Here is a 26,604-nt window from a genome sequence, read left to right as displayed (position 1 = left end):
TTTGCAAGTGGCCACTGCACAGCACGCTCGGGGCTGGGCTGGTCCTCACACAAACTCTAGGAATTGTACTTTCAACCCTGGGAACATGGTGCACCCTGCTAGGACACTGCAGGCCACTGGCCTGGTACAGGACATTCTCCCCAGCAAGGTGGGGCGTTCGGCTGGCAGGCTGCTGTGTGTATTTGGGCACAAGGAGTTGAGAGTGTGGACAGACTCCATGGCTGGGGTCAAGTGCTTAGCCCTGCCACTGCTTCCCTGCATGGGCTTGGGCAAATCACTTAGCCTCTCTGGGTTTTTATTTGGCATTGCTACCCTGCAGCAGCTCTACGAATGCACTCATTACGGAATGGGAGGTGTTTCCCTGCTCTGGGGTGGCAGAGACAGGTTTTCCTAAGCCACGCAGCTCCTCTCAGCTCCCCAGATAACCCACCTGCTGGCTGTAAAACTCTCCTTTTACCTGCATTCCTGCCTGATGCCTTAGGCTGCCAGCACAGGGCAGGGCTGTGCTCCCCGAGCTGCTGGAGTGGGAGGGTCCTATGGTCCCTTCTCATTCTTGGCTCTTTCCTCTGTGCGGCTGAAATGGAAGACGCAAACGCTTTGCAGTGAACTCTGAGCTAAAGGAGAAGCTACTTAACTCTGCCCAGAGTCCCTGGGGACTGGCATTAGCAGAGGGGAAGGTGGATTTCAAGCCGTGCTTCTTGCAGCCTGCCTAGTGTTGTGCAGTGCTTGGGCCGGAGCACGCTGGCCTCCTGCTCCGCCAAGGCACCTCAGTCCCTCAGGGTTTTCCTACCTGACCCTCCCCCCGCGCTCCCAGCTGATCACGCTCCTAGCTGGCCAGCTCGCTCTTGCTACTCCATCACCTTTGCAGCCAGCCCAGGGGCCTGGTGTGCCCAAGGCTCCTGCCTCTGCTGCCCCAGGAGGCTCAGACCCATGTGAGGAGCTGAGGGCCCCTGGGCTGAGGCAGCCTGCAGGGAGAGCACCTGGCTCCCTGCTCTCTTCCCAGGGAGACGAGGGTCCCTCGTTTCTGCTGTTTGACCGAGGGGCGTGAGCCAGGAAGCTCAGTCAGAGGGGCTGAGGGGGTTCTGCGGCCTTGCTCCTGGGGCGCCTCCCCCTGCCAGAGGTTCCCCAGGGTGGCAGCTGGCAGCTGCAGGCCGGAAGGGTGGAGCTGAGCGCAGCCATTTTGTTGAACTGCTGTGCTCCTGTCCTTCCATTTTCCTGTCCTCCAGCCAGGAGGGCAGGCCCCGCACGCCACCCCGGGCTGGGCTCAGCTCGGCACAGCACGTGACTCTGGGCTCTGACGCTGGCCTCCACTGTCTCAGCCAGGGCTAACCCTTTACCCTCCCCCACTTCCCCCCCACCCCCAGGAAACATTCGAGGCGGCTGCTTGTGCAACGTCACCGCCGTGGAAGAAAACCGCAGGCACCCACAAGCCTGGGCCCTGCCCCAGCCGGGAGCTGCAGCCCAGGGGAGCCGCGGGAATCGTGCACACACACGAGTCCTTTGCAGTTGTGCTGTGATGGGGGGGGTGGGGCTGGGGGGGCCAGCTGCGGAATAACCCTCCAGGGACCCTCCTGCAGATTAAGCCAATAAATCATTTTGGGTTCCAGCCCCAGGAGAACCGGGGCCAGGGGGAAGGTGGGTCCCAGCACCCCTCTCCTGGGCCCAGTTGGGCCGGGGGTGGAAGTGGGCTGGGCGGCAGCCGCTGCAGCCAAGGGCAAAAGCTGGAGTTTAGCCCTTGGGCCGCTGAGAGTTGCAGAGCTCTTTGGAACCCCTCCTCCCACTGGTAGCGTGGAAAACGCCAGCCCTGCAAGGGTTAACGTGGGGCACGCCAGCGCTGCAGGGACACAGATTAGCTGTCACCTGTGAAATGGGGGCAGAGGGGAGGGGAGAAGGGGAGTCTATAAAATCTCAGCCAGGGCTGGGCCGCAGCAGGGCAGGCAGGCGGCTGAGCCGTTGGGGTCCCAGCTGGGACAGGGCGTAACAGGAGACCTCCGGAGCCGGGGGTTGCAACCCGGCAGAGCTCACCCGTGAGCTCAAGCTACCGCCTAGCGGAGGCTGGCTCCCAACGCAGCAGCAGCCCAGCTCTGGCCCTGCGCCCAGAGGCCCACGCCGGGGGCGGGGGGTGGTACAGCCGTCCGACGCAGGGCATCTCCCAGCCCTGCCCCTTGGCAGAGCCAAGTTCTGTGTTGTGTGCGCGGTGACTGCCGCGTGGGGCCAGCCCCTCCCCGTCTCCTCCAGCTCGTGACGCCAAAGCCCGGGGGCAGCTCCGAGGAAGCGATGCCCCCTGACGCTGCAGGGAGAGACGCAAACGGGCAGGGAGCCAGACGCTCTTGCAGGCCCATGCCTGACCCAGCACGTGTGTGTGTCTCCATTCACGCCAAGGCAGCCAGTTACAGAGGGCACTGGCTACGGAGGGACCCTGGCTCCCTTCCGCTCCTTCCAGGGGCTGGGGCCTCTGGCTTCAGCCGGCAGGGAAGGAGTCACCAGTTACGGCTTTGGGATCTCTGGTCCCAGGTGCTGCGTGAGATCTTTGGCTGAGCATCTGCAAGGGGGTGAAGTCCATGGCTGCTGCACACTGAGTCCTGCTGAGTGCTAACCCCGAAACTGTTCCCAGCTTAGGAAGCCGGGGGAGCTCGGGGGCCTAGGAAGGAACTTTGATATAATCGAAGCAGAGCCAGTAATTGCTTTAAGGAATCCCTGCCCCCACCCCTCCTGCCAGCCCTGGTCATTGCTCTGACCCCTGCCCCAGGCACGGGAGCCTCCAGCTGGGGTCTCTAGGTTTCCTGTCAGGCTGCAGGTCTGCGAGGGGCCTCAGCTGCTCTGGGCACAGGGCAGTAAAAGGCCTGTTGTCTCCTTGCACCGCTCCCCTCGGGGGTCCCACAGCAGTGCTGCCCCCCCGGGAGGCCTGACGGCTCAGGGAGTTTCCTCTGGAGGCTGCTGATCAAAACAGCCCAGGTCAGCAGCGGCACCACCTGTGTGCCAGGTCCCCGCTTGGGTGAGAGTCCAGTGCCGGTGGCTGCTAGCAGAGCACCCGCAGCACCATTTGTTGTTTCTAGGCAGCGCACACACAACCCGTTCTGCACACGGGCGGAAAGGTTCAGAGGGGGCACCAGGGAGCGGTCGGGCTCCGTGCCCTGGGAAATGCCAAGCGCCATGGGCCCTAACCACTTGGCGGGCCAATATATTTGGCAGCCACTTGCTCCCCTTTGGTTTCCCCCTCTTCCCCTCTCCTCCACCCTTCCCACTGCTGCCCTCCCTCCCCTGCGCCCGGTGTGCTCTGCCCAGGCTATGGTTCCACTGCGTCAGGTGGAAAGTGGTGCTGGAAATAGCAGGATGCAAAATGTCAAGAACAGATCAGGCCCCAGTGGCGGCTAAACTTAACCCCCGAAGCAGCGGGAAGCCTTGGTGTGAGGCGGCCATCGCTCCTGGCGTGGCTGGATTCTTGGGGTAGGGACTCCCCTGCTCTGCCCGTTTCTCACCTGGGGCAGGACCTTAGATTCACACCCAGACTGCTAAGCCTGGCTGAAGCTTTACCCCACACTTGTCAAATTAGCTACACAGCACCTGCGCACCCATCACCTCCTCCCTGCCAGGAGCAGCCAGAGCCCTACGGCTGGCTCCGAATATCAGCCCTTGCAAAACATCCACCTCAGAGGGCCTCCTGCCTCGCTGTGGGGCTCGGGAGCTGTGCCAAACAAAACCTGCTGCAGCAGCCGGCTCTGGGCCATTGTTACATTCCACGAGGACACAGCAGCTCCCCTTCTCCCAGCAAGGTGACAGCCAGGCTCTGCTGGGCCCTAGGGCTTCACCCCCTTTATGACATTAAAATCGCAGGCTTCCAAATCAGTTTACACGTAAACGTCGCCACCAGCTCGGACTCCTCACAGAAATCTACCCCTTTGCCTGCTGCTGAAATGCAGCCATCTCTGGTGCTGAATGCAGCAGCTCCTTACACCCAGGGGTGCCCAATCGATCCTGGTGCAGACGGGCCCCAGGGGTGGGTGAGTGGGTGTGGGGGAGGGAGGGTCAAGGACGAACCACATCTGCATCCTCCCCACACAGCCCACAGAGAGGGTGGACATTAGGAGCTGTGCAGGGTGAGGGTCCTGCATTGTCCATTTCCGCATCCTAAAAGGCAGGCTGGTCCTTCCCGTCTTTTTAATTCTTTCTTGCCGTTCTCAATGGAGAAGCCCTGGCCCCTCTGCGCCTGCTTAATTCCCTCCCTCTCCCTGGTGAGTTGCTGCGGCACTCCTACACCTCCCTTGGGAAGACCAGGGTTTTAACAGCTACTAGGAGCACTCGATAATGCCTCCAAGCTTGCAAGCAGTATTAAATCCCAAGCCTCTCCTTCGCACCCTCAGCTCTGGTGTGCTCAGCATTTACCTCCTGTGCTGAGGATGGGCCATGAGACAAGGGTAGACGCTGATTTACTCAGCCAAGCTTCCGGATCAGTGTGTAACCGAGGGCTGAAAAATGAGACACCTCACTTGCAATATTTCCTCTATTTCTTTTTCCATCCATGGGCACTGAGGTATGGATGGATGGATGCGCACCACCAGTAGAAACATGCTGCCAGCTGTGGGTACTCTGAGTCAGCTGGATGCACCTGAATCTCTCCTGCGTGGTCACCCAAGTACTCAGCTTACAGGGAACAGTAATCACCCTTATCTGTAACTAATTGAATCACCCTCAGCCTAGGAAGGAGCCGGCTCAGAGGCTCCTTTTAAAATCCAGGGGCATTGCAATTCCAAGGGTCCCCCATACCCACGGTGAGAAGAGGGTGCCACCTAGTGCAGGGAACAGAATAGAACTGTCAGCGGCACCACTGGTGATTGAGTGAGACCACAGCTTTGGGCTCTGCTTCTTTTTCTTATTTCTATGCACTGTAGAGCCCAAAACTCCCTGGCTAAGCACAGGTGGGCCCCATCCAGGCCACTGTGCATCTGATTTATCAAACTGGCATTCTGGGCTTCAAGGGGGAAACCACAAATTTGCCCAGGGCTGTATCAGCACTGACTCTCGGAGGTAAGCGGAGAATGAGCAGGTAGGCCGGCGGTCAGCAACCTTTCCAAGACGAAGGGCTGAAATTAGACCTTTTGAGCTGTGTACGGTCTGAGTGCCAGTGATACTTTTTAAAGTCACTCATAGTCCCACTTACAACAGCTTCATTAAAACTGAATTAAGCTGCAGAGCTTTACCGTTGAGGTGGTGGTTGGCAGCATTGGCTGGTCTTTTGTTGATCCACGGGTAGCCTGGCTTGGAGCACCGTGTCCTTTCTGCACGGCGGTCGGAGGGGTGGGGCTGAGCTCCTGCCTCACGTGCCAATCTCGGCTCCGTGCTGGAGGGGGTGCTGACCCCAGTCTGGGCACAGGGTGACTTAGCCATCCAGCAGAACCTGCGGAAGGCGTTGTCCTGCACTTGCGGTTGGGTTTGCAGGACAGCCCACCCCGGGGACGTGACCTCCCTCGCGTGTCAGCGGCTGAAGTAAAAGCCCTGTGAGGTGAGACTGTTTCATTCCCGTCTCTAGGGGGTTACTGAGCTCCACGACTTTTCCTGCCCAGCAATGGGCGCATGTTCCCAGCTCTGCCTGCCCAGGACCGCTCGTGTGGGAACACAGCCCAAGGAGCTCGGGCGGGGAGTGGAGTCTAGTGGTTGGATGGGGGGGGGGGGTCGGACTCCTGGGTCCTCATCCTGGCCCTGGGGGGGAGGGGGGGGGTCTGGTAGGTCCGACCGCAGTGAGGCCAGATTCAGGGGATCTCAATCTGGCTGGGGGCGGGGCCTAGCGGTTAGCGCGGGGGGGGCCGGACTCCTGGGTTCCCCCCTGGCTGGGGGCGGGGCCTAGCGGGGGGGGGCGGACTCCTGGGTTCCCCCCTGGCTGGGGGCGGGGCCTAGCGGTTAGCGGGGGGGCGGGGCTCGAAGGGCCCCGTGGACGCGCGAGGAAGGCGGTCCTGTCACGTGACAAGCGGGCCGGCTTCCCCCGAGGCGGTGGCGACGCAGCGTAACGTGACGTGTGTTCGTCACTTCCGGGCGTGCGCGGCGGGGGGACGGGCGGGAGGATGGCGGCGGCAGGGGCGAGGTTGGCGAAGGTGAAGCAGGACATGCCCCCGCCGAGCGGCTACGGGCCCATCGACTACAAGCGGCACCTGCCCCGCCGGGGCCTCTCGGGTCAGTGCCCCGCCCCGGGGCTCTTATCGTGGCGCCCGCTCTCCGCCCCCCCCCCGGGGCTGTCAGCTCCGCCCCCGGCCCCCCCCGGCTCTCCGCCCCCCCCCCGGGGCTGTCAGCTCCGCCCCCGGCCCCCCCCGGCTCTCCGCCCCCCCCCGGGGCTGTCAGCTCCGCCCCCGGGCCCCCCCGCTCTCCGCCCCCCCCCCCCGGGGCTGTCAGCTCCGCCCCCGGGCCCCCCCGCTCTCCGCCCCCCCCCCCCGGGGCTGTCAGCTCCGCCCCCGGGCCCCCCCCCGCTCTCCGCCCGCCCCCGGGCCCCCCCGCTCTCCGCCCCCCCCCCCCCCCCCGGGGCTGTCAGCTCCGCCCCCTGGGCTGTTATCTCCCTGACACCCGGACACCCCCACTGCCTCTCTTCACCCTGCCCCGCCCGCCCTGTGAGCTACGAGCGGTCCTGCGGCACCTTATAGACGAGCAGATATCGTGGAGCCTGCGCTCCCGTGGGCAAAGACCCACTTCGTCAGATGCGCGGGGGGGGGGGCTCAGAGGGCTGTTTAAAGGCGGGGGTCCCAGTAAGGGGGGCAGGGGCAGAGCTGACCAGGTCTATGCAGCCAGGGTGGAAATGGCCCAGTACCAACAGCACTTACCACAAGAGGAAAGAGCAGTTAGACTCTGAGGAAGAGTCACGTTCCTCTGTCTGATCTGACTTGTTTTTAACTCTTCTGGTAAGTGTTGTTGGTACTGGGCCATTTGCACCTTGCTGAATAGACCTGGTCAGCTCTGGTCCTCCCTCTTCCTGGGACCCCCTCTTTAAATACGCCTCTGGAACCACCACCCCCCACTCATGCAGCTGACTAAGCGGGTCTTTGCCCACAAAAGCTCATGCTCCAAAATATCTGCTAGTCTCTAAGGTGCCACAAGACTTCTTGTTGTTCTCAAAGCTACAGACTAACACAGCTCCTCTCTGATACTTGTCACCTACCCTGTGGGGCCATTACACAGCTTGGAGGGGGGGCCTCAGGGGCCAAAGGGCACTTCCGGCCCGGGCTGCCCTGTTCATCTCTCTCTTTCTGCTGGCAGGGTACAGCTTGTTTGCCATCGGCATTGGCAGCATGGTCATGGGGTACTACACCCTGTTCAAGTGGAACCGGGAGAGGAGGTAAATGCGTCTTCCCAGCTGCGCGTCCTTCCTTCCCCTGGCTGGAGAAAGCACCTCTCCTCGGGCAGGCCTGGGTCTCCCCTCTTTGCCCAGGCAGCACTCAGAGGCACTGAGAGCTCAGACTAGCGTGAACAAAGTCTCTGCTCTACAGCCTGGGCTGAGAGCCATCCGGCCTTTAGCCCATGCAGTACAGCACAGGGCTTTAGCCCCAGGATCTCAGGGTCAATCCCTGGTGCCGGCAACCCGGGTCTGTTGGCATTACACATAGTAAGATGATTGCTGTGTTTTGTAGAAGTCTGGGAGTTCTTGCTGATGGGCTTGTGACTGCTGAACTGCGTGGTGTTCTCGGTACACACTTGTCTGACACAAATATACAGACCTGGTCCTTTGGATTCTCAGATAAGAAATCCACTCTCCAAACCTTATCTTTGGTACCAGGCGTCTGCTAATTGAGGACTTGGAAGCTCGGATCGCTTTGTTACCCCTTCTGCAAGCAGAGTCAGACCGAAGGTGAGTTCCTCCCCTCCTCACCTGACCCCGAGGCTGATCCGTTAGGTACAGGATACCTGTCTCCATGTGCCACCGTGTTTATCCTGAATAGCTGTTGCTGATGTCCCCGTATCTGTATGGGCTGCAGGCTCAGGCCCCCTATAGAGGGCAATGCTGTCCTTTTTCTTGTACTCGGAGAACCATGCAGAGCTGGCGCTGTCTCACTTGGTATGGTGGGTCTGGAGCTGTGGATTTGACAGCTGCGAGTTATGTCCCCAGAAGACTCTGCAGATGTCTTGTCTGCCTGCCATCGCCTGCCTCTCAGTGCTGGCCAGGAGTGGCATGTGTCTGAGGGGCGTGGGGTGCCGAGGGGTGAGCATGCTGGTTGGAGCTGACTGGGCGTCCCTGAAGTTTGTGCATAACACGAGCTCATTAATTTTGCTTGTACTTGTGTTCATTCTCCCACACCCCCAATATTCTGTTTTGTTGTACTGGCAGCTCTTCAAGGCAGGGTTCAGTCTCTGTAAGGCCCCAAGGACTTTGGATGCTGACTGAAGATCCATACCAACCTCTTATGCTAGTGGGCGTCTGCATGTGAATTTGTTTGAGCCCTTCAAGGTTCCTTCCAGCATTGAAGGAATGATTAACTGACACCAGGCTCTGATTTCCCTTCACAGACTTGTTGGCAGGTCCCTTGCTTTGCAAGGCCTGAGATTGCTGCAGACCCCATGTGGAAGTTGCTGAGGGAGCAAAACCTATGGCTGCAAAAGCTGTGCCGCCTCCTGCCTCTGAGACCTGCTGTGATACGATTCTGTGCCCCTTGCAAGGTGGCAGTGGTTATCATCTGTAGAGCTGTTAGTTAAATCTCCTCTAGTTACCAGTGCCAGCTTCTGTGGGTGTTTGTCGCATACCTTGCCTCTTTAAAGCTTGGCCCATGCCAGCCTGATAGTGCCCAAAACAAACCTGGGGGCCAGCAGAGCCTGTAAAGATTGGCTTGTCTGACTCCTGCATGGTACAGGGAAGAGACTCATCCAGCAATGTCTGATCCAGACATGGGCTTTTTTTTTCTGTTCAAGGGTCCTGCGGCTGTTACGGGAGAACCTCGAGGAGGAAGCCAAGATCATGAAAGATGTACCTGGGTGGAAGGTTTGTGCCTTGCTGTGCTCGTAACAAAGCAGGGTGATGTACAGTCTCGGGGTGGAGAGTGGGGTGGGAGGAAAACTGGTGGAAGTTACTGCTGCTAAATCATTCCTGGCAATAGTGCATGAGGGGGTGACGTGTAGTGAGTATCCCAAAGGCCTCTTATCACCTGTGGTGGAAATCAATCATTCAGGAGGCCGATTCAGTCCCCCTTCTGCTTTTCTCAGCAGGCCCGGGTAACGCATTTTCTCAGCGGGCTGTTGGTGCCCTGTGCATTCCTCCAGGCAGGGTGTGCATGAGAGCATGTTCAGCTGATACTGAGCAAAGTGCAATCAACACTCGATCCTAGTCATGCCGGGTTGCACTGTAGCCCTGGTGCTTATGACAGGCGTGAAGGTGACTGGAGGAGAAGTAGTGTCTGTGCAGGGAGAGGTTGGCAATGGAGGGCTTCTCGATTGCAACCCTAAACCATGAATGCCTCAAGGGATGTTTGTAGGACTTGCAGGGCTCAGCCTTGTTGTGGTCACTGAGGACCCAGCTACAGTTCCCTCAGGGGAGCACAAACTCAATCCGATTTATCCCTGCAGCAGCCAATTCTTCTGTGATGTGTGTCCCTCTGAGTGCTCCACAGTCGGATGCGGGTGTGCCCACGCGCTCCTTTCTGGAGAATGCAAAGCAGTGTCTTTGGGCCCACGCCTTGTGCCTCCAGGCCACGGCATACCCGAAGCTACAGGCCCCCTGCCACTCAGCTCCCTCCTGATTGCCTGCTCCTCCAGAGGGAGCCATTGCACGTCTTCCGAGTCTCGGCTTCCCGCCTCTCTTCACGTGGCGAGTCTCTCTTGTTTCTCTTTTTAACGTCAGCACGTCGGGTTTTCAGTCCATCATCTCTCTGGATTATACCAAAGGCCCCAGGTTTAAACCCAGCCAGGGTGCCTTTTGCTGTAATGATGGGGGTTTGAGCTGCCTCAGAGATGCTCGTGTCTCCTCAAAGTGGAAGGCCAATGTGGGATTTAAAGGCATAACTTGGAAAGATAGGAGGTAGACTGAACCTCCTACCAAAGCAGCTCTGGCTTGCTCCAGTGAGGTCTGCTTCTGTTCTGGTGGCTGTGGCAACACCTTTGGAGGCTAGAACTTCTAAGAAGAAGAAATTTCTTTTCTCTACCAGGGAACTAGGATAAGGGGTAGGTCACCCTATAAATCCCACTCGAAGGAGACATTCCTCAAAGGATAGAGCTGAGGTGGCGTCTTGTGCCAGCTCTAAACCACCAGTGATGCCAAAGAAGCAGCCTGTGGAGAACAGACAGCCAGGGAGCCATCTACCTTGTAGCAACTGACATCTCTTGCCATCAAGATGTGCACAGGCTTATTTGTGCTCTGGTACCATCTCCTTCCCTGCCCCAGAGCTCTAACATCAGAAATTCATCCCCAGATCTCTCCATTACCTGGCTCAGCACTGACCTCTTCAGCCTACCAGATACCACAGGCCTCCAGCACACCCCCCCGCATTTCTTTCTGGGGAGGGTCTGCACATACTGGGGTTCACTGAGTCTCCTGCTGTGGATTTATGTTGAGGGCCCCTTGCCTAATGATGCTGAGGCTGCTGCAGCTGCAATCCTTCTGGAATGAACCCCAGTCAGATCTCCAACCTTCAGTACGGGAACCTCTGTCTGATGCGGGGATGGTACTTTTTGGACTCGGGGCTCTGATGTACACTGACAGCCATGCGTATCCATGTGGACCCTTCCCCATCAATCTGTGGGCTTATTGGAATTCACGGGTAACCCTGGTGAGCAACTGCACAGGGTACTGACCAGAATGACTCCAATACCCACATGCCTCAATCACTGCAGCACTTTGCACCCCTCCGCCTCCTCCCACCTTCAGCTCTGGGAAGCAGCTAAGGACAAGAGGACCCATAGGTGGAGGAAGCTCGCTCCCAACACCAAAGACCTCTTCATCCCGAGATGAGACAGTGTTTCCCGCCACACTGTCACTTCAGGGGTCCCTCAATTCTAGAGGTCCCTGGACAATGGCAACCTTCTCTGTCCTTTACTGCACCCTCAAGACTTAGTTCATCATCATCATTCCTTCAGCCTGACGAATGCGAGAGCTTGGTGCTGTCCAGGCAGATCTTTGCTTGCTTCCTTCTGTAGAGATAAGGCCACACTGGATCCCCATCCTCGCTTCCTTCTGGAGGGCTCTTCGGAATGCCACGTTAATTCAGCGATCCGCCTACCCACGTGGTGCCTCGTGCCTCCGGAGGGCGAGCTGGGCTGCCTGCCCTAAATGCCATCAGGGCTTTTGCCTTCTGTCTTGACAGGACCCTTTTGGCTGCAGGGATAATACATTTCTACCCAAAGGCTGCCCAGATGGGTTCTGGGCGGCGTTTGAGTCCAAGGTGCAGCCACTTCCTGTAATAACAGCTCAGTCCCCACTGCAGCTCTCCTGAAAGGCGTTCCCATAACAGAAGTCTGCAGCGTGTTCCTCCCTCCATGCCTTTGCCAGGCAGTAGGACATCTTAGCAGCTGCCAGGGAGGATGCAGTACTACAAAAGGTCTTGCATTTGCCCCCTCGTTGAGTTGCCTCTCAGACATCTCATCGGGTGGAGCCCCCCGAGAGGGGCGTGTGCTTGAAGGAGAGTTACTTGAGTTCTCGGAGGTGCCTTGTCCCCGTGGCCGTTGCACCCCTTCTCCCTGCCACAGTGGAGGCTTTGCTTTGTGCTCAAGGTGGCAGCGAGTTCACACTGCCTTATTTCCCCCACCCCCCGGGAAGCCCAAGGCACCCCTGTGGGCACAGGCCCCTGCCGCTGCTTTGTGCTGGCGCGCGAGGGCCCAGGAGTGCTCATCGGGATGGAATGGCGCAGCGTGGAGCTGCAGTAACTCGATCTTTTCTTCTAGGTGGGGGAGTCAGTGTGGCACACCGACCGCTGGGTTACTCCAACAATAGATGAGGTCTATTACCTCAGGCCGCAGAGCGAGCTGGAAAATGAGAAACTTGGCATGCAGTGGTATGTCTGAAGCTCGGCCGGGACTCGCCCCAGCCTGCTGGCTCGTGTTCTGCCAGACGCAGCGCTCAGCGGCCACGCGTTCGAAGTGTGGGACATTAAACAGTTTGGTGGAAGTGTCTGTGTGTGCGTGTTTGTTTTTCAAACAGCCCTCTGCTCTTCATGCTTGTGCATGGCCCCCGCTGTACCAGGCTGTCCTGGCGCCACGCTTCCAGCCCCTTGACCTTGAGACGCAGGAGATGAGGAAAGGCGACAGAGGGTGTGAGTGAGCCCCTGGGCTGGGACGCAGGGGAGCTGTGGTAATTTCCCCAGTGATGCTGTGGCCATCTCCTGAATCTGCCCACTCCTCTGTCCCTGCTTATACAATGGTGAACTGCAGTGAGGCGCGGGGAGGGGACGCTGGCAATTCTTCCTTTTCCATGTTGGCTGTTCGGAGCGTAGTGTCTGTGGGGCCACAATCTCTAACTAAGGCCCAGCATATTGGGCCCCCACCCCAAGTGGGGCTGTCTCAACTTGCTTGCTAAGAGCGATTTAATGTGAGAATTCTTGTCGTCTCTTCCCCCCCCCAGCCCCCGGCTCCTACAGGAGGTCACTTCTCTGGGTCAGAAAAGATCAGTAAAATCCCAGGTTATGTTCATTTCTTCCATACGCCTAAAACCCAGCTCTCTTCTGTCCTGGGGCTCAATGCAGCCAGTCTGGGTCCCCTTCCTGGAGGGGATAACGAGATTTGCTGTGCTGCTGCATGTCTTTCTGCTGCAGGCCGCCTCCAGCATTAGGGTAGTTTTCTTTAGCTGAAATAATCTCGACAGAGTTCAACACGGGCCCCAAAAGGGGTGATTCTCTTGGGAGCTGATGCCAGGAACCCATGTCTGAGGCTGGGGTGCAGATTTTGCAATGGGTCTGGATCCTGCTGATGGAATGGAGAAGAGATACATTAGCTGATACTGAAGGGACAATACGCCTGTGAATTAAGTAGTTGTCTCTATCCCTTGTCTTCAGAGGCTTTAAAGCCTTTTGAAAGCAATTTTAACATGTGGACAAGGGAAGACTTCTCAGGCGCTGGCGTTAGCCTGTGGAACTCTGCTACAAGCTGGAACCCAAGAGATTAATGTCGATTGGACATAGACTTGGGATCTCAGTAGCTACAGCTATGGAAGAGCTGGAAAACTTCCTGTTGGGGGACACGAGCCCAGTCTCTATTCCCAACTCTGCATACAAAATGCTGGGGATTAATCCAGCTACAACCACTCGAGGGATCTTGGAGTCACTGTGGATAGTTCTCTCAAAACATGCACTCAACATGCTGAGAGCTCTGCGGGGGTGAACACATTGGTCCGGAGCAGAGCTCCCGTCAGCTCTGACTGAATTTAAGCCCTGGTTTCTGTGGCACATGACAGGAACAGTGTCATTTGCTTAACCCGCAGATGTTTTCATCAGTCGGATCTTTTGCCTTGATTTGTACTGGATCTACTGGGCAATGTGCTCATTTTAATGCACCTTGGCCAGCCACTGAGGAGGTGTTTCATGCCTCTCCCCCCAAGCATGTGCACTCACTCCGCTGTCTGGTTGCTCTGCAGTGAAGGCTAGCAGCTGAGATACTATGAGCTACTGATTAAATAAAAAGCACTCGTAAAGGTGAGCCAGGAATAGGCCATTTAGAAAAGGACAAAGGACTGGCCTGGCAGCCCATGGAAGTGGATGGACCTGTTGACCAGGATTGGACAGGCCCCTTTTGTGCCCAGGGTGGTAGAGGGGACCCTGGTATCCACACTGTTACCCTGGTTAATGTTCACATTCCTGTGAAATGGATTAACACCCAGGGGAGTGGCCTTATGGTGGTATTAAAAGCCGCAGAGGCTGTTAAACCTCCTTGACTGTGTCACCACCATCGCTTCGGAATGTGGCTCCAGGAGCAATTAGCAGTTGTATTTTACTTGTTAACAACTCAGCTTGGGGGAGAGTTGAAAAACTATCTGGGTCACCGAGGCAGGGCTGGATTACAAAAGGCTTCTTAGGGGCTGCTGGCCTGGGCTAAGGGGGCCTTGGGATGCAGCCAGGAAAGACCGTGCCGTGGGGGGGGGGGGAGTGGCTCTACCTGCTGCTGTTCCCCCTCCACCCAAGCAGTTGAGCTGGCCTGCAGACTCCACCCCGGCTGCGCCCATTGGCCAGAAATCGCAGCCAATGGGCAGGGGAGGTGCCAGTGCTGGGCTGCAACGAGCTGCCTGTTCTGTTCCATGAACTGTGTCAGGTAAGTGCCCAGTCTCCTGCACCCTCCCTCCCAGATACCACACCCTCAGCCTGCTCATGCACTTTCCCTGCAGCCCCCTCCCACACATGGAACCCCTCAATTTTACCCCCACCCCAGAGCCTAGGGCACCCCACAAAATCTACTAGCCTTGCACCCCCAAAGAGTTAATCTGACCCTGTCCAGGTATCCTGTTTTCAGACTTGCCGGTCTGCGCCTGCCCTGGAAGTGGTTGGCCAGGAGAGCTACCCTGGCTTACTGGAGCTGCTTTACACGGTCCCAGGAAACGCGCTGGCCGGGGAGCTGCACCAGCGTTCTTTTGCTTGTCTAGGTCCCCGGGAGCTGTGCAGCTGGCGTAGCTTCAGCAAGCCCAGGGCTTCTGCTGGTCAAACAGCAGTTTGGATAGTGCTGTTCTGCCCAGTCCTGACTGATGTAGCCATGGCGGTAAGGGGACGTCCTGCAGCTGGCGGTGTGGCCTGCAGCGCATGGAGACGTGCCGGTGCTACCTTTGATTGGTCTAGCCCACTAAAAATAGCAGGGAGGGCGCACTGGTGCTGCACCGCGGGCTGTACAAGCCCACCTCCCCGCCCACCTTCTTGTTTAGCCAGCCCATGCTGCCTCTGCCTGCTTGCTATTTTTAGCAAACGCCGTAGCTGGAGCGTGGCTAGAGGAGGCACATAGGCAGGAGCGGCTCATCAGACCCCCGCAGCAGCATAACATGCCATAAAAAGGCGACTTCAGCGACACTCAGGCCTGAGTGTTGAAAGCGTCTGGCCTGGTTCATTATCTAGGGGATTTCCGTCCCAGATGCTCCCGCTCCAGCGGCTGTTCTGATGCTTGAGCTGCAAACGCTGTACAGGCAATTCTTTAGCTAAACTGCCTGTCCTGAGTTGTTTGCTGCATTGGTCCCAGGGTATGAGAGAGACGAGGTGGGGGAGGCAGTTGCTTTAATGGACCGATTTCTGTTGGGGGGAGAGACATGCTTTCAAGCTCCCCAGAGCTCTTCAGGTAGGCACACTCAGTGTAACCTTGGAAGCTTGTCACTTTCACCTACAGGAGCGGATCTAAGAAAAGCTCTTTCCTCCCCCACCTTGTCACTTTTCGCTGATGTTCAAGGGAGAAAAAATCCTCCTAGTTTCTGTACAGATCAGGGCCTGTCACCCTCAGCTCCTTTCAGGGTTTGGGTTTAGTTTTCAACTGTTCCTAACTGGCCATGGGTGAGGGGCACTTCTCTGCCACAGCCGTGATCGTGTGTCCAGTCTTTCCTGGACAAAATTGGGCTGGCAGTGGAAGGCAGGTAAGGAAATCTTCAAGGCGGCTACTACCAGTGGTTTCATTGACTAATGCTCACAAGTGCTTTGAAGAGGTATCCTGGAAGCCAAATAATGGTACTGGGTGTTTGTATTAGAGATGCCAGCCGAGAGAGAGATCCTGCCTGGAAGATTTAAACATTTGAGAAGGTGTGGGAGGGAAGAAGTGTTGTCTTCATTTTGCCTAGGTACAGAGACCTGTGTTCTCCAAGGCATTTATGTGCCTAACTCCCACTGAAATCAATGGGAGTTGTGCACCGAAGTACCTCTTCAGGATCTGGGCAGAGAGATTTGAATGCTGTAAGCCAATGATGGGCAACCCAGGCTAGTGAGCGGGCTGCAGGAGGGGCCTCCTTCATCTCAGTGGTGTTTCGTAACCTAGATGGTTTCCCAAGGTGCGGTAGTTTTGTGATCTGCACTGGAGCACCTAGAATTTGCAGGGTGAGCCGATTGGCTGCAGAGGGAGCACCTGGCTCTCCCAGTCAAAGCTGTGTGCGATCAGCACATGCCTCGCTTCACGTACCTTTGTGTCATGCGCCTGTTTTAGTAATATGGGTAAAGCAAGAAAAACCTCTGCAGCTGCAAACTCGTGGAATCTGGCAAACTTGCGGCAGGAGCAATGGTTAACTTAATGTCTCACGTGGAACCCTGATGCTGCCTTGGTCCCTTGGAGTGTCTGTTTCAGAGCCAGAAATTGAATGCAACTGAATTTCGTTGAGAGCAGCTGGCCTTGTACCACAGCAGGGGGTGAAACATGAAAGATGGGTTCCCCCTCCCAGCCAGTGCAACCCTATGCTTCCCCCTCCCCCGCCATTGTGCAGAATCAAATGGAACAAGTGGGCAGTTGATTAAACGGAAAGAAGTAGTGGGCAGAGAGAACCTCTATCCTTAGGGGGAAAAAACCAAAAGAAGCCCTGCCTCCAGGCCCACAAACCTCGCTCCGGGGGCTCTAAAATGACACCTAGACCAGGCCCATGACGAAAGTCTCTCCCTAGCGGCCGTCTAACGCCTCACTTTAAGGTAACAGGGCCAGACGCTAATGAAAGGGCAGGAAAGAGTCAAGCTGGCAGACTGAATTCATGGTCCCCCCCATAACAGCCGGCTTGGATGGAAATAACAAGGCTTGGCCGGCCGTTGAGCTGCTCGCTATTGTAGCGCAAGGCACAGGGTGGGAGCTGGAAGGGGAGGCTTGTTTTATGCAAACCCTGGAAAGAGCCATTCAAGCCCTGACCCCCGGGAAGTGCGTTGTAGCAGTGCCTGTGGCACTCCAGTGCTTGGGCCCAGTTCCTTTGTAGCTACCTACAGTCATCTTCTGCCCAGGAGAGGGCTTGGTTGAAACGCATTTTGAAAAATGGCCAGTTTAAGATTTATTTGAACCACCCCGGGTCTTGTTGCTCTTTCAGGGGAAGTCCACCCAGCAGCTGTATTTTGCACTCAGCTACTCTGGAAGAGCTGATCTGGAACAGTCTATTTTGAAATACTGCTGCTACACACACCTGCATTTTGAAATTGCACTTGGCTATTTCGAAATACAGGATCTCTGCACATGGAGCCTATTTGCAAACTGAGCCATTGGGCATGCTGTGGCTGACTTCAAAGTAGGTTCTATTCCCATTCTGAACAGCCCCCATTTCGAAATGGCTAGTTGGAAATCAGCGCTGTTCCTCATAGAGTGAGGCTCACCGAGTGCGAGATAAGCCAGTCACTGTTTTGAAGGGTTTCAAAATAGCGCTAGCGCTGTGTAGATCCTCCCAGATTGTTTTTGAAGTAACTTTGCTGTGTAGACCTATTCTTAGCATGGATATTGTCCTGGGCTTCTAGTGGGAGCTGCTGTTTTACTGTCCTGGGCTGATGCAAGGCTACCTTTTAGCTGCAGTAAAGGAAGCTTGCTCTTTGAGTGCTTGGTGAAATCTGGATTCCACAAGCGCCTATGCATGCGGTTAATTTCAGCATCCCAGCTTTAGGGCCTGAGAGAGCAGACGTCTGACCCTGTCCAGCCCGTAGCCTGGCTGATGAGGTGGCTGTGCTAATTCAGAAGGCTTCGAATGCAGCTGCTTCTGTTGCAGACCAGGACAGGGGTGGTGGGAAGAGCCTGGCTCAAGTGCATAGGAGATGAGTTGAAGTCCTTAACTTCAAGCCTGGGAATGATAGCCTTGGTGTCGCTCCCCCGGCTGACATGACACTGCATCTGAGCACTGTGAAATTCACAGCCCGGGCAAGGTGCTCCGGTGACTGCTCGCACCCACGCCGGGAGGTTGTCCAGTCTCTGCTGTGCAGGCAGCAGCTTCCTCGGTGTCCATTCCCCTCCCCTCTGCACAAGAGACCTAGCGAGCTGCTCTGTGTCGGGGGTTTGGGGATTTGCCCCTGTACAGGGAGTGGATCCCAATCTACACCTCTGCCCCGGGGGGCTGCCTGGTTCCTCAGTCTGGTAGCTAGGGCTTTGCCTAGTTCTAACCTAAATGATCCACCCCCGTCAGGGGGGAGGGTTATTGCAGGTGGAAGTGATCTGGCTGGGCCCCAGGGTCAGTGCTTGTGTGGGGAGGGGCTTGGGCCAGGGTCCTCCCACCACCAAGGGCCTGCTAGGGTAGGAGCTGTCTGCCCTGCAGAGCCAGAAGCCCATCCGGTCCACAGCGGCTCCTTCCCGCAGACAGGGCCGGCCCCCAGAGGCCATGGGGGAGCAGCGGCAGAAGGGGAGGGAAGGCAGCCTGGAGCTGTGTTGCACAAGCAGCTGGGTGAGTGGCCTGGCTGGATAAGGGGGGCGTTTGTGCTTCAGGGTGGCCGTGTGGCTCAGGAGAGGGGCCCCACACTGGGGTGCATGGTGGGTGGTGCCTGCGTCCACGAGCTGAGCCGCTGTGGGCTGGCATGTGCTCCTCTGGATCCTATGCAGGCTGATGAGCAAAGGCCTGTCCTGGGGGCTTCTCTCAGGCCCAGCGGGTTCCCTAGCAAGCTAGAGCAATGGCCAGGGGTCTCCTAACTGCACTCGGTGCCCAGGCCTCCAGAGGGGGTCTGAGTAGCGAGGGAGAGCGGCTCCTTCCTTCACAGGTTTGGCTGACCCCGGCGGTCTCTCCTGGCTGCCCTGTCCCAGCTTCCCCTGCGGCCTTGGGCTGACGGCTCTTTGTCATGCTGGTGTGCCTGTGAGGAGAGACTCCCCTGCAGCCAAAGGGGTGATGCAGGTAGAAGGACGGGCAGCTCCCTGGCACCTGGGAGCGGCTCTTTGCAGGGTACAGGTTGTACCTCCCTGGTCCAGCACCCTGGGGACCTCAGTGGCCCCGCACGAGGGACTTTGCCAGAGCCAGGGTGGTTAATGCCCCTGACCCTGGCTGCCCTCTGGCTGCAGCTCGCTGGGGCTGTGCACTCCAGCTGTCCCTGCACTCTGCCCGTGGGGGACGAGACGCGTCTAATGTGGATGGATGGGGAGCGTTAGTGCCTTAGCGGGTGCTCCGCCCCTTTACCCACCCTGATCTGTGCCACTTGGGATGGCCGGACTGGGCTGAGACCTGCCAGCTCGTCCCACCCCAGAGCGTCCCCCCCAGTTCCCTCGGGTGGGCACCGCTCGTCCTGGGCCACTCGCCGTCTGAGGCGCAAACTCCTGCCGCAGGACTTGTTGAGGCTGCTGGATGGCCACCTGGGCTGGAAGGGGTTAAGCAATTCCCCGCTTCCCATTGGGCGAAGGGGATTTCGCTTGTTCCTCCGACCAATCGCCCCCCCCTTCCCCGCAGCTGCAGCTGGCTCCTGACTGGCTCTGACTCCTGGAAGGTGGCTCTGCTCCCCAAGCCAGAAAGACGAGCGTAGAAGCAGCAGCAGCCCGGGGAGCTCCAGCAGCTGGGAGCCGAGGCAGAGTGGGGGCCGCCGTACCCCCTGCCCGCTGCTGACCATGAGCTGCCCAGCCACCCTGAGCGGGGAGCGGATTGAGCCACTCAGGTACCTCAGGTGAGCAGGGCGGCAGGTGGGGGAGCAGCGGGGCTGCCAGGGCAGGGCTCTGGCTCGCTCTGGGCGCTGGGGAGCCCTGTGTGAGCCCACGAGTGGCCAGGCCCCTGGGCAGGCAGGAGCCTGCAGCTCTACGGCCGATGCCAGCGGCTTAGAGTGGGCAGGGAAAGTTTCCAGGGAGCTGGAAGGGGCACCCATGCCCCTGTCTCGCGTGCACTGAGCGTGGCTCAGGAACCTGGGTTCCTCTTTGGTTTTGCAGGGCATGGGCTGGAGGGGGCCATGGGAATGGGTGGAAGGGGCGCAGCCTGGGCTAGCCCCACGAGGGAGCGGGCAGCACCCAGCTCAATCGCTGCCCGTAGAGAGGGGTGGGAGCCCTCGGGATGCTGGAGGGTTTGTTCCCGGACGGAGAAGTGAATGTGCCCCCAGCTGCCCTGATCTCCGCCCCTGGCTGTTCGCTTGCCGCGCTGCCTTCTGACATCAGCTTTGGGTATCCTCCTATTGCATCTTCCATTCGGAAGTGCTGAACGAAGCTCTGCCCGAGCCACCCCCTCTGCATCCCTGCCCTTGGCCTTGGGCAGCAGAGGGGCACTGGGCTGTGGCTGGAGAGAGCCATAGGCATGCTGAATTATTTCGGGCTGCCCTGGGAAGGTAGGGCTGGCTCGGTCCATGGTAGAGGGCACCACCCCAGGCTGGAGCACGACAGCTGCCGCTGGTGGCTGCTTCTGATCTCGCCTGTTCCCTCGTCACCGCTCCCGCGATGAGCCGGCCAGCTGGCGAGCTGTACTGTTCTGGGGCGCTAGCTCCAGCCTGAGCTGGGGGGCAGCCAGCACCAGGACTGAGTGCTCCCCCGGTGGCTCCAGCCTATTCCCGGTCCCACTGAGCCCCAGGGGTTCTTTGCTCGCTGGAACGAGCGAGTCCCACAGCTGACGGGTCCTGGGACTGGCACAGAATCTCCGTGGGCTGCACATGCTGGGGTGCTCGGGCTGCCCCCTTTGGCACTGGTGTTTAACCCCTTGGCACTGGTGCGGTGGCTCCGCAGGGCTGCGGGACGGGCCCAGTGCCGGCGCTGTGATCTCACTGGGCTTCCCCTCTCTGCTCCTGGAGGGGCCGTGGGCTGAGCTCCAGCCTGCCCCAGGATCTGCCCTGCTGGGTCTGTCCTGTACGCGGGGAAGAGGAGGCGTAGAGGACATGAGAGCTCTGCCCCATGGCCTCTGGGGTGTCCCCTGGCCCTCCCCCAGGCACAGAGGGGCTGTCAGCTCTCCAGGCCCCCAGCCCGTCTGGGGACACCTCCCGGCAGGGAGAGAGACGGTGGCCATTGGCTGGGGGGAACAGCAGTGCAGCTGCCTTACCTGTGTGGACACCACCTGGCCACCACCACCTGCTCCCCAGCTGACCTCCTGCAATGGGGGAGGGAGGCGTAGCTCAGTGACCCCCAAAGGATGTGTTCCCCGGGAGGGGCCAGTTGGCCTTAACCTTCCATGCGGCCCCCGCCCTCCACCAGGCACCCCTGAAATGGGAGCCCTGCGCTCTCCCCCACCCCGCACCCAGGGAGAGAGCTGCTCCCGGCAGCCAGAGTCCCGGAGGCTCTGCTCTGAGTCCTGCTGTGCCCCTCCTGGAGGACTCCTGTGGTCTGGCCCAGGTTGGGGGTCCTGCGGCGGCTGGGGGCTGACACCCAGCGCTGGCCCTGCTCTAGGTCAGCTCCTGCTCCTGCTGGGGTGGGCAGCCACTTTCGCAGAGGAGCCCCAAATGCTGCACCATCCGCCCAGCCTGCTGGCTTCTACGCAGCCCCTGGCTGGCTGCTCCCCCCCCATTACAGAGGCTACAGCCCGGAGAGCAGAACCCTGCAGCAGACTGGGGTTGAGGAGAGATCAGGTTGCGCCGTCTCCGGGCAGGGGAGGGTTAAACGTCTGAGCCCTGGTGTGTGGGGCTACGGGGACTAGGGACCCTTGGCAGTGTGGCTCAGCCCTTAGGAAGGCTCTGGGCCTGCGGCAGCTTCCTGGCTGCCTGCAATGGAAGGAGGTGCTGGTGCCTGCCCCCAGTGAACAGGGCTGCCACCTCCATGGCACAAGCCACAGAACAAGCTATGGGGTGTGTGGAAAGAAAGCGGGGGCCAGTCTGAGCTAGGGGTTAGGGCTGCTGGCTGGGGCGCCCAGGGTTCCATTCCCAGCTTTGCTGCTCCTGCGCCGAGTGACCCCCAGCACACCCTTTTCCCGCTTGGTGCCTCAGTTTCCCCTCCCCCTTTGCCTAGTCCGCTGGTGACCTCTGGGGCAGAGACGGGCACCCGTTGTCTGTGCAGCATCCGGCACAGCAGGGCCCTTGTCTCAACAGGTGCAACTGTAAGACAGGGGTTCCGTAACAGCCGCGGCTCACGGCACGCAGGCCTTCCCAGCAGCCACCTGCTCCATCTGGCCTGGCATCTGCCTGCTCCGTCAGCCGTGACTGGTGCTTCCGAAGAGCGTAGCTCTCCCAGCCTCCCTCCCCGGTGCTGGGTCTCAGCCTGCTCAGAGCTGCGGCCAGCGATGGGCTGTGAACTGCACGCGCGTCCCGGTGTCAGGCGTGCTGGTGGTACCTCCTCTCCTCTGGGCCTTCCCCGCCCCTCTTCCACTTGAGCTAAGGAACAAGTGTCCCTTTGCTAGTGGCTGCAGGAACTGTCCAAGGTACGGACGGTGCTGGGGGGAGCCAGGGCCAGTGCAGAGGCTGTTTGTCAAGGCTCTGCTTCTGCTCTGGGCGTGATCATAAAATCATAGAACACTAGGACTGGCAGGGACCTTGAGAGGCCATCGAGTCCAGCCCCCTGCCCTCATGGCAGGGCCAAGTACTGTCTAGGCCATCCCTGATAGACATTTCTCTAACCTGTTCTTAAATATCAACAGAGTTGGAGATTCCACAACCTCCCCAGGCAGTTTATTCCAGTGTTTAACCACCCCGACTGTTAGGAACTTTTTCCTAATGTCCAACCTCAACCTCCCTTGCTGCAGTTTAAGATGCAATGGTCTGTTTTGTAGTGCCAGGCTGGGTGTGGCCCCTGGCAGGGCCTGGCTCCTGGCTGTGGCCCAGTGGGGCAGAGCAGGCCCCAGCAGGCACAGTGCTGGGGGGAATCTCTCCTCCCACCCATGGGCTTACTCCTCCTTGCCAGCTGAGCACAGGGTGAACAGCCTGGAGCAATGATACAATGAGCCTCTTCAGCAGCTGCTCCTTGCTGCTCTGTTCTCCTGAGGCCCCTGGCACCAGGACCTTGGCGCAGTAGAGCTGTGTGATTGATCAGGCTCGATTGAGTCAACAGGCCCAGGTGGGGAATGGGGGGCCCCAGGGTGGAGTTAGCAGGGCTCGCAGGTCAGGGTTGAGGGGCACTGAACCCAGGTCTGTACCAGGGAGGTTTGTCCAGAGCAACTATTTCAGCTACAGAAGCCAGTTTACTGGGTGTCAGTGCAGTTTCTGCTGACAGAAAAAAGGGACCAAACAAGCCCTTCGGGGTGGGTCTAGCCATGCTTACACTGGAGTTCATGCCCAGCGTTCCCTGCAAGCTGAGTGCTCGGGTGGCTGTCCAGGAAAGATTCCGGTGCTGCCCAGAATGTTAGCAGAGCGCCCCGCAGCCGGCAGCCTGGGTTTTGTAGTGGTGCACATCCGCACAGGCCTTGGTGCATGTAACAAAATTTATTCTGCCCATGGATGGAAAAAAAATAGAGGGACCCCTGCTCATGACGGGTTAGAAAGGGCACCAATCGGCACCCAGCCAACCCTGCTGTCCCTGCAAAAGTGTCTCCTGTTGGGCCGTCCCAAGGCTTGGGGGCCTGGATTCCTAGGGGGCTTGTGGAGATGCTGCCCGCTGAGCTGGGAATTCCCAGTCTGGGTGACCACATGGGACTTGGACGTGGGAGGTTGTGGCTTGGCCAGCGTCTGCACTGCACCCCCTGCCTGTGTGGCCAAGTCCAGGCCAGGCTGGACCTGAGCCCTGAGGCTGGGAAGCATCTGAGGCAGGTCCCTCTCATCAGTGCCAGGGATCAGGGCCCGTGTTGGCTCTATGTGGGAGCTCCCTGGCAGTTCGCTGCTGCAGCTGCCAGAGGCGGTGAAGCTTCCTGGGGATCTGCAACATGTTTTGCTGTGATTACAAAGTGCGAAGGCGATGGAGGAAACATGGGTGGAAGGGGAGTTGGCTGCAGGGGGCGGGCCCCTGGCATAGCTCAAAGAGAAACCCTGCCCCCAGTTGTGCTGTGGGGGTCGGAGAGCCAGGGGTGTGGCCTGGGGTTGGAGGGTGTTTGCCTCACCCACAGCTCTGGTGCCTGCCCCCAGGATCCTGCCTTGGCATTACCACCACCTGCTCAATGCTCCGAGCCCGGGAGTCACCCAAGAGGGGCTGGGATGGGCAAGACATTGCTGAGCCGGCTGGAGCCATCCCAGCCATTGCTTGGTGGAGGCTGAACTGGAAGCAGGGGCCCCTGTTCCCCATGGTGTCACTTGTCAGCTGCCTCTGGCCACCATCCAGGGAGCTGCTTGCAACTCTGAGGCCTTTTCTCAGCCCACTGGCTGCTCCTGGGCACAGCTCGGAGCATCCCCGGCTCCCATGGATGCTGGGCATGGCCAGCGCTGCCTGGGCACAGGCCGGGAGGCTGGGAAGATGGACCCTGCTGGCCTCTGAGGTGTCTGCAGATGTGGCCCAGGGCGTGGTGCGAAGGGGCTGTGGCTGCTCCGCCCCCGCAAAGGACTTTCCTGGGGCTGGTCTCCCCCGTCCCCTCCCTGTGCAGGGAGAAGGGATTAGCCTGGGAGAAAGGGCCTGTTGGCAGGCAGAAATCCTGGAGCTCCAGCCCTTGCTCTGGCCCTGACCCCCCCCCCCCCACCCCTCGTAGCCTCGTGATGAGTCATGGGGCTCCCCTGTGCCGGGGGAAATGCCATTCCACCCTTCTGCCTCTGAGGGGCCATGCAAGGCCCAGTGCCCACCGCACTCAAAGCTGGTCTGCTCCAAAACCTGCCCCGCCTGCCCGCAACGTGCTGTGGGTGGAAGAGGGGCTCAGAGCTGGAGCAGCTGCTGTTGCTACGGAAACTGTTTCCCGGGGATCCATGGATTCAGCTGGCTCGTTGGCTGGTGGGCGCTCACCCGGAGCCCATTGTCAGGGAGGCTGCCAAGATGGACTGGCCAGGGGATTGAGCCATGAAGGGCTGAAACAACAACCCCCACCAGGTCTCACCTCAACAACACCCTGGCTGCTCCCCGCCCAGCGACTGGGGTCAGAGCCTGTCTGAGGGGGAGCACCATGAGGGATGGGGGACACAGCACCTGTGGTGGAGGACCGGGTGGAGGCAGACTGGAACGCCGTGGGGCACAGGACCTGGACTGGGGTTCCCCCAGTTCCCCTCGTGCTGGGCTGGGGATCCCCCTGTTGTCAGGGGCTGAAGCCTAAAATAGGGATTTTTTTAACAAACTTGGAGTACAGTAAGGTAGCTCCCAGGCCCGCTTGGCTGCTTCTGAATCCGCCCTGGGGAGGCAGAGGTGGGAGAGGGACCCCGCTCTGCCCTTTGCGTGTGTGCTTCGGTCAGCACATGACCCTCTCTCCCAGCATCCTGCAGGGCTGTTGGGCCGGCCGGCCATCGCCCAGCCTGGCTGCGGTCTAGGCCAGCAGGGAGGGGCTGTTTAGCTGGCCACCATGCTTGCATGTAATTCTCTGTTAAACTGCTCTGGTCCCTTGGGAGCCTCCGTCTTCAGGGCCCTTGGAAATCTCTTCTGGGAGCTGATGAATCATTCATATGCCCCTGGTGGGAGCTCGGCCCTCAGACCTGTGCTCTGCTTCCCGAGCACGCCTGGCTCTGCATCTCCCTGGAAGATGATTGCAGCTGGGCAGGCAGCTGCGGCGGTCCCTGCAAAGCGGCTTGGCTGGCAGACAGCCCCTCCAGCTGGCGGCTCTTGCTGGGGCTGACCCATGTGTCCTGTCAGCTCTGGGGATGGAGGCTGGCACGGTGGCTTGAACCCAGAGTGTGCAGCATCTGTGCCAGTCATGGGCCACTGTCATCAGCTGTGTCTGCCTTAGGGCTTTGCATGTGGGCAGCCAGACTGGCTGCAGTCAAGAGGGCAGAACAGGCTGCAGTTCAGTGCTTAATTTGTAGAGATATCAGAGCGCCAGCAATTGTTTTACTTTCATAAGTGACCCGCCAAGCCTGGAGTTGCCGGGGCTGTGACCCGCTGAGCCCGGAGGTGCCGGGGTTCAGGCCTGGCAAGTCCTGGCACCAATTAAACGCTGTCTTTTGGGGAGTCTTTTACTTAGCTGGGCCCAGTTTAATACCATATTGCCCCACTGGTTCTCTGGAGTTCGCACACCTAGGCTAGCAGTGTTCTCTGTAAGCGGAGTGCGTGGCTGGCTGCCCAAGTGAGAGTCAGGTGCCACCCAGCTGATTAACAGGGTGCCCACAGCTGCTGGCAGCCTGTGTTTCTACTGGTGGTTCACATCTGCACATGGGACACATAATAAAATTTATTCTACCCCAGATGGAAAAAATTAGAGAGAACATTTCAGGGTAGGGTGAATTATTTTCCTTTCCGTTCTTTTTTGAGCTGCAGCTGCTCTGCATTTCCAGCAGCCAGCCCCCCACCCCTGGCTCCGGGGTGGGCTTTGAATGTAGGTAACAGTCATAAGTTTATGAGATTTGATGTAAGAATCACTAGATTTTTTTTATAAGGCGCCCGGGGCGGGTTCCATATATTTGACTCGTCTCCTTTCTGCCTTTAACCGTCGTGTTTTCTGGCCAGAAGCCGTCTGGTTTGGAAACAGAAACTCAGAATCTGAGGCGTTCACCCGCGTTTAGGGAAAAACAGCAACAAGTGGTGATGTGAGAACTGTGTGAGTCGGCTGCTTGGAAACAACTGTCTCTGACTTTTCAAGAACCGTCGCTGTTGTCACTGAGCGTCTCAAAACCTTTTCCGGGGCAGGCCTGGAGGCTCAAACCTCCTGCCAGCCCTCCTTCGCCTGGGCTGCAGCACAGCATTCGGCTGCGCCAGGCCTGGCCTGGCCTTGTGCTAGGAGACGTTACTTACACTCAGGGAAGAAATGGGACTCATGGGGAGTAAATCTGGAGCATAAATTATTTAGTGAGGATTTTTTTTTTCCTTGTGCTAATGAATTCCCCCAGAAGTCTCACTCGCCCACCCCCTTGGTACAAAGAGTGACCCGAAAGTGCAGCTCCACCA

The 26,604-nt window shown here is 58.7% G+C and overlaps 2 protein-coding genes across 5 annotated transcripts in view; both read left to right on the top strand.

Moving 5' to 3' along the window:
• The first annotated feature begins 6,009 nt into the window (after positions 1–6,009).
• Positions 6,010–12,064, top strand: NDUFA13 (NADH:ubiquinone oxidoreductase subunit A13). Its single transcript, XM_074978450.1, has 5 exons — positions 6,010–6,165; positions 7,237–7,315; positions 7,754–7,825; positions 8,881–8,950; positions 11,842–12,064. The coding sequence occupies exons 1-5, from the start codon at positions 6,057–6,059 to the stop codon at positions 11,959–11,961; spliced, it is 450 nt and encodes a 149-aa protein (XP_074834551.1). The 5' UTR covers positions 6,010–6,056; the 3' UTR covers positions 11,962–12,064.
• Positions 12,065–14,069: 2,005 nt separating this feature from the next.
• The window catches only part of YJEFN3 (YjeF N-terminal domain containing 3), a 42,675-nt gene continuing 30,140 nt past the window's right edge, over positions 14,070–26,604 (top strand). The window contains exons 1-2 of one of the 4 annotated variants that reach the window (XM_074978446.1): positions 14,087–14,196; positions 19,223–19,433. In XM_074978446.1, the coding sequence (XP_074834547.1) occupies positions 19,378–19,433 (56 nt within the window). In that variant the 5' untranslated portion in view covers positions 14,087–14,196; positions 19,223–19,377. Of the gene's footprint in view, positions 14,197–18,542; positions 18,677–19,222; positions 19,434–26,604 lie in introns of those variants that run through there. The other 3 variants (XM_074978447.1, XM_074978445.1, XM_074978449.1) reach the window with 3 other exon arrangements.

This window comes from Carettochelys insculpta, chromosome 27, assembly GCF_033958435.1.
Source record: "Carettochelys insculpta isolate YL-2023 chromosome 27, ASM3395843v1, whole genome shotgun sequence".
In the NCBI taxonomy this organism is placed as follows: Eukaryota; Metazoa; Chordata; order Testudines; family Carettochelyidae; genus Carettochelys; species Carettochelys insculpta.
The sequence above is the reverse complement of the archived record's forward strand: the minus strand, read 5'-3'. Positions and strand labels throughout refer to the sequence as shown.

Coding starts and splice junctions, on each gene's coding strand:
- NDUFA13 (XM_074978450.1), top strand. CDS start 6,057: ATGGCGGCGGCAGGGGCGAGGTTGGCGAAGGTGAAGCAGGACATGCCC. Junction 6,166..7,236: donor GCCCCGCCGGGGCCTCTCGG/GTCAGTGCCCCG, acceptor TTCTGCTGGCAG/GGTACAGCTTGTTTGCCATC. Junction 8,951..11,841: donor AAGATGTACCTGGGTGGAAG/GTTTGTGCCTTG, acceptor CTTTTCTTCTAG/GTGGGGGAGTCAGTGTGGCA.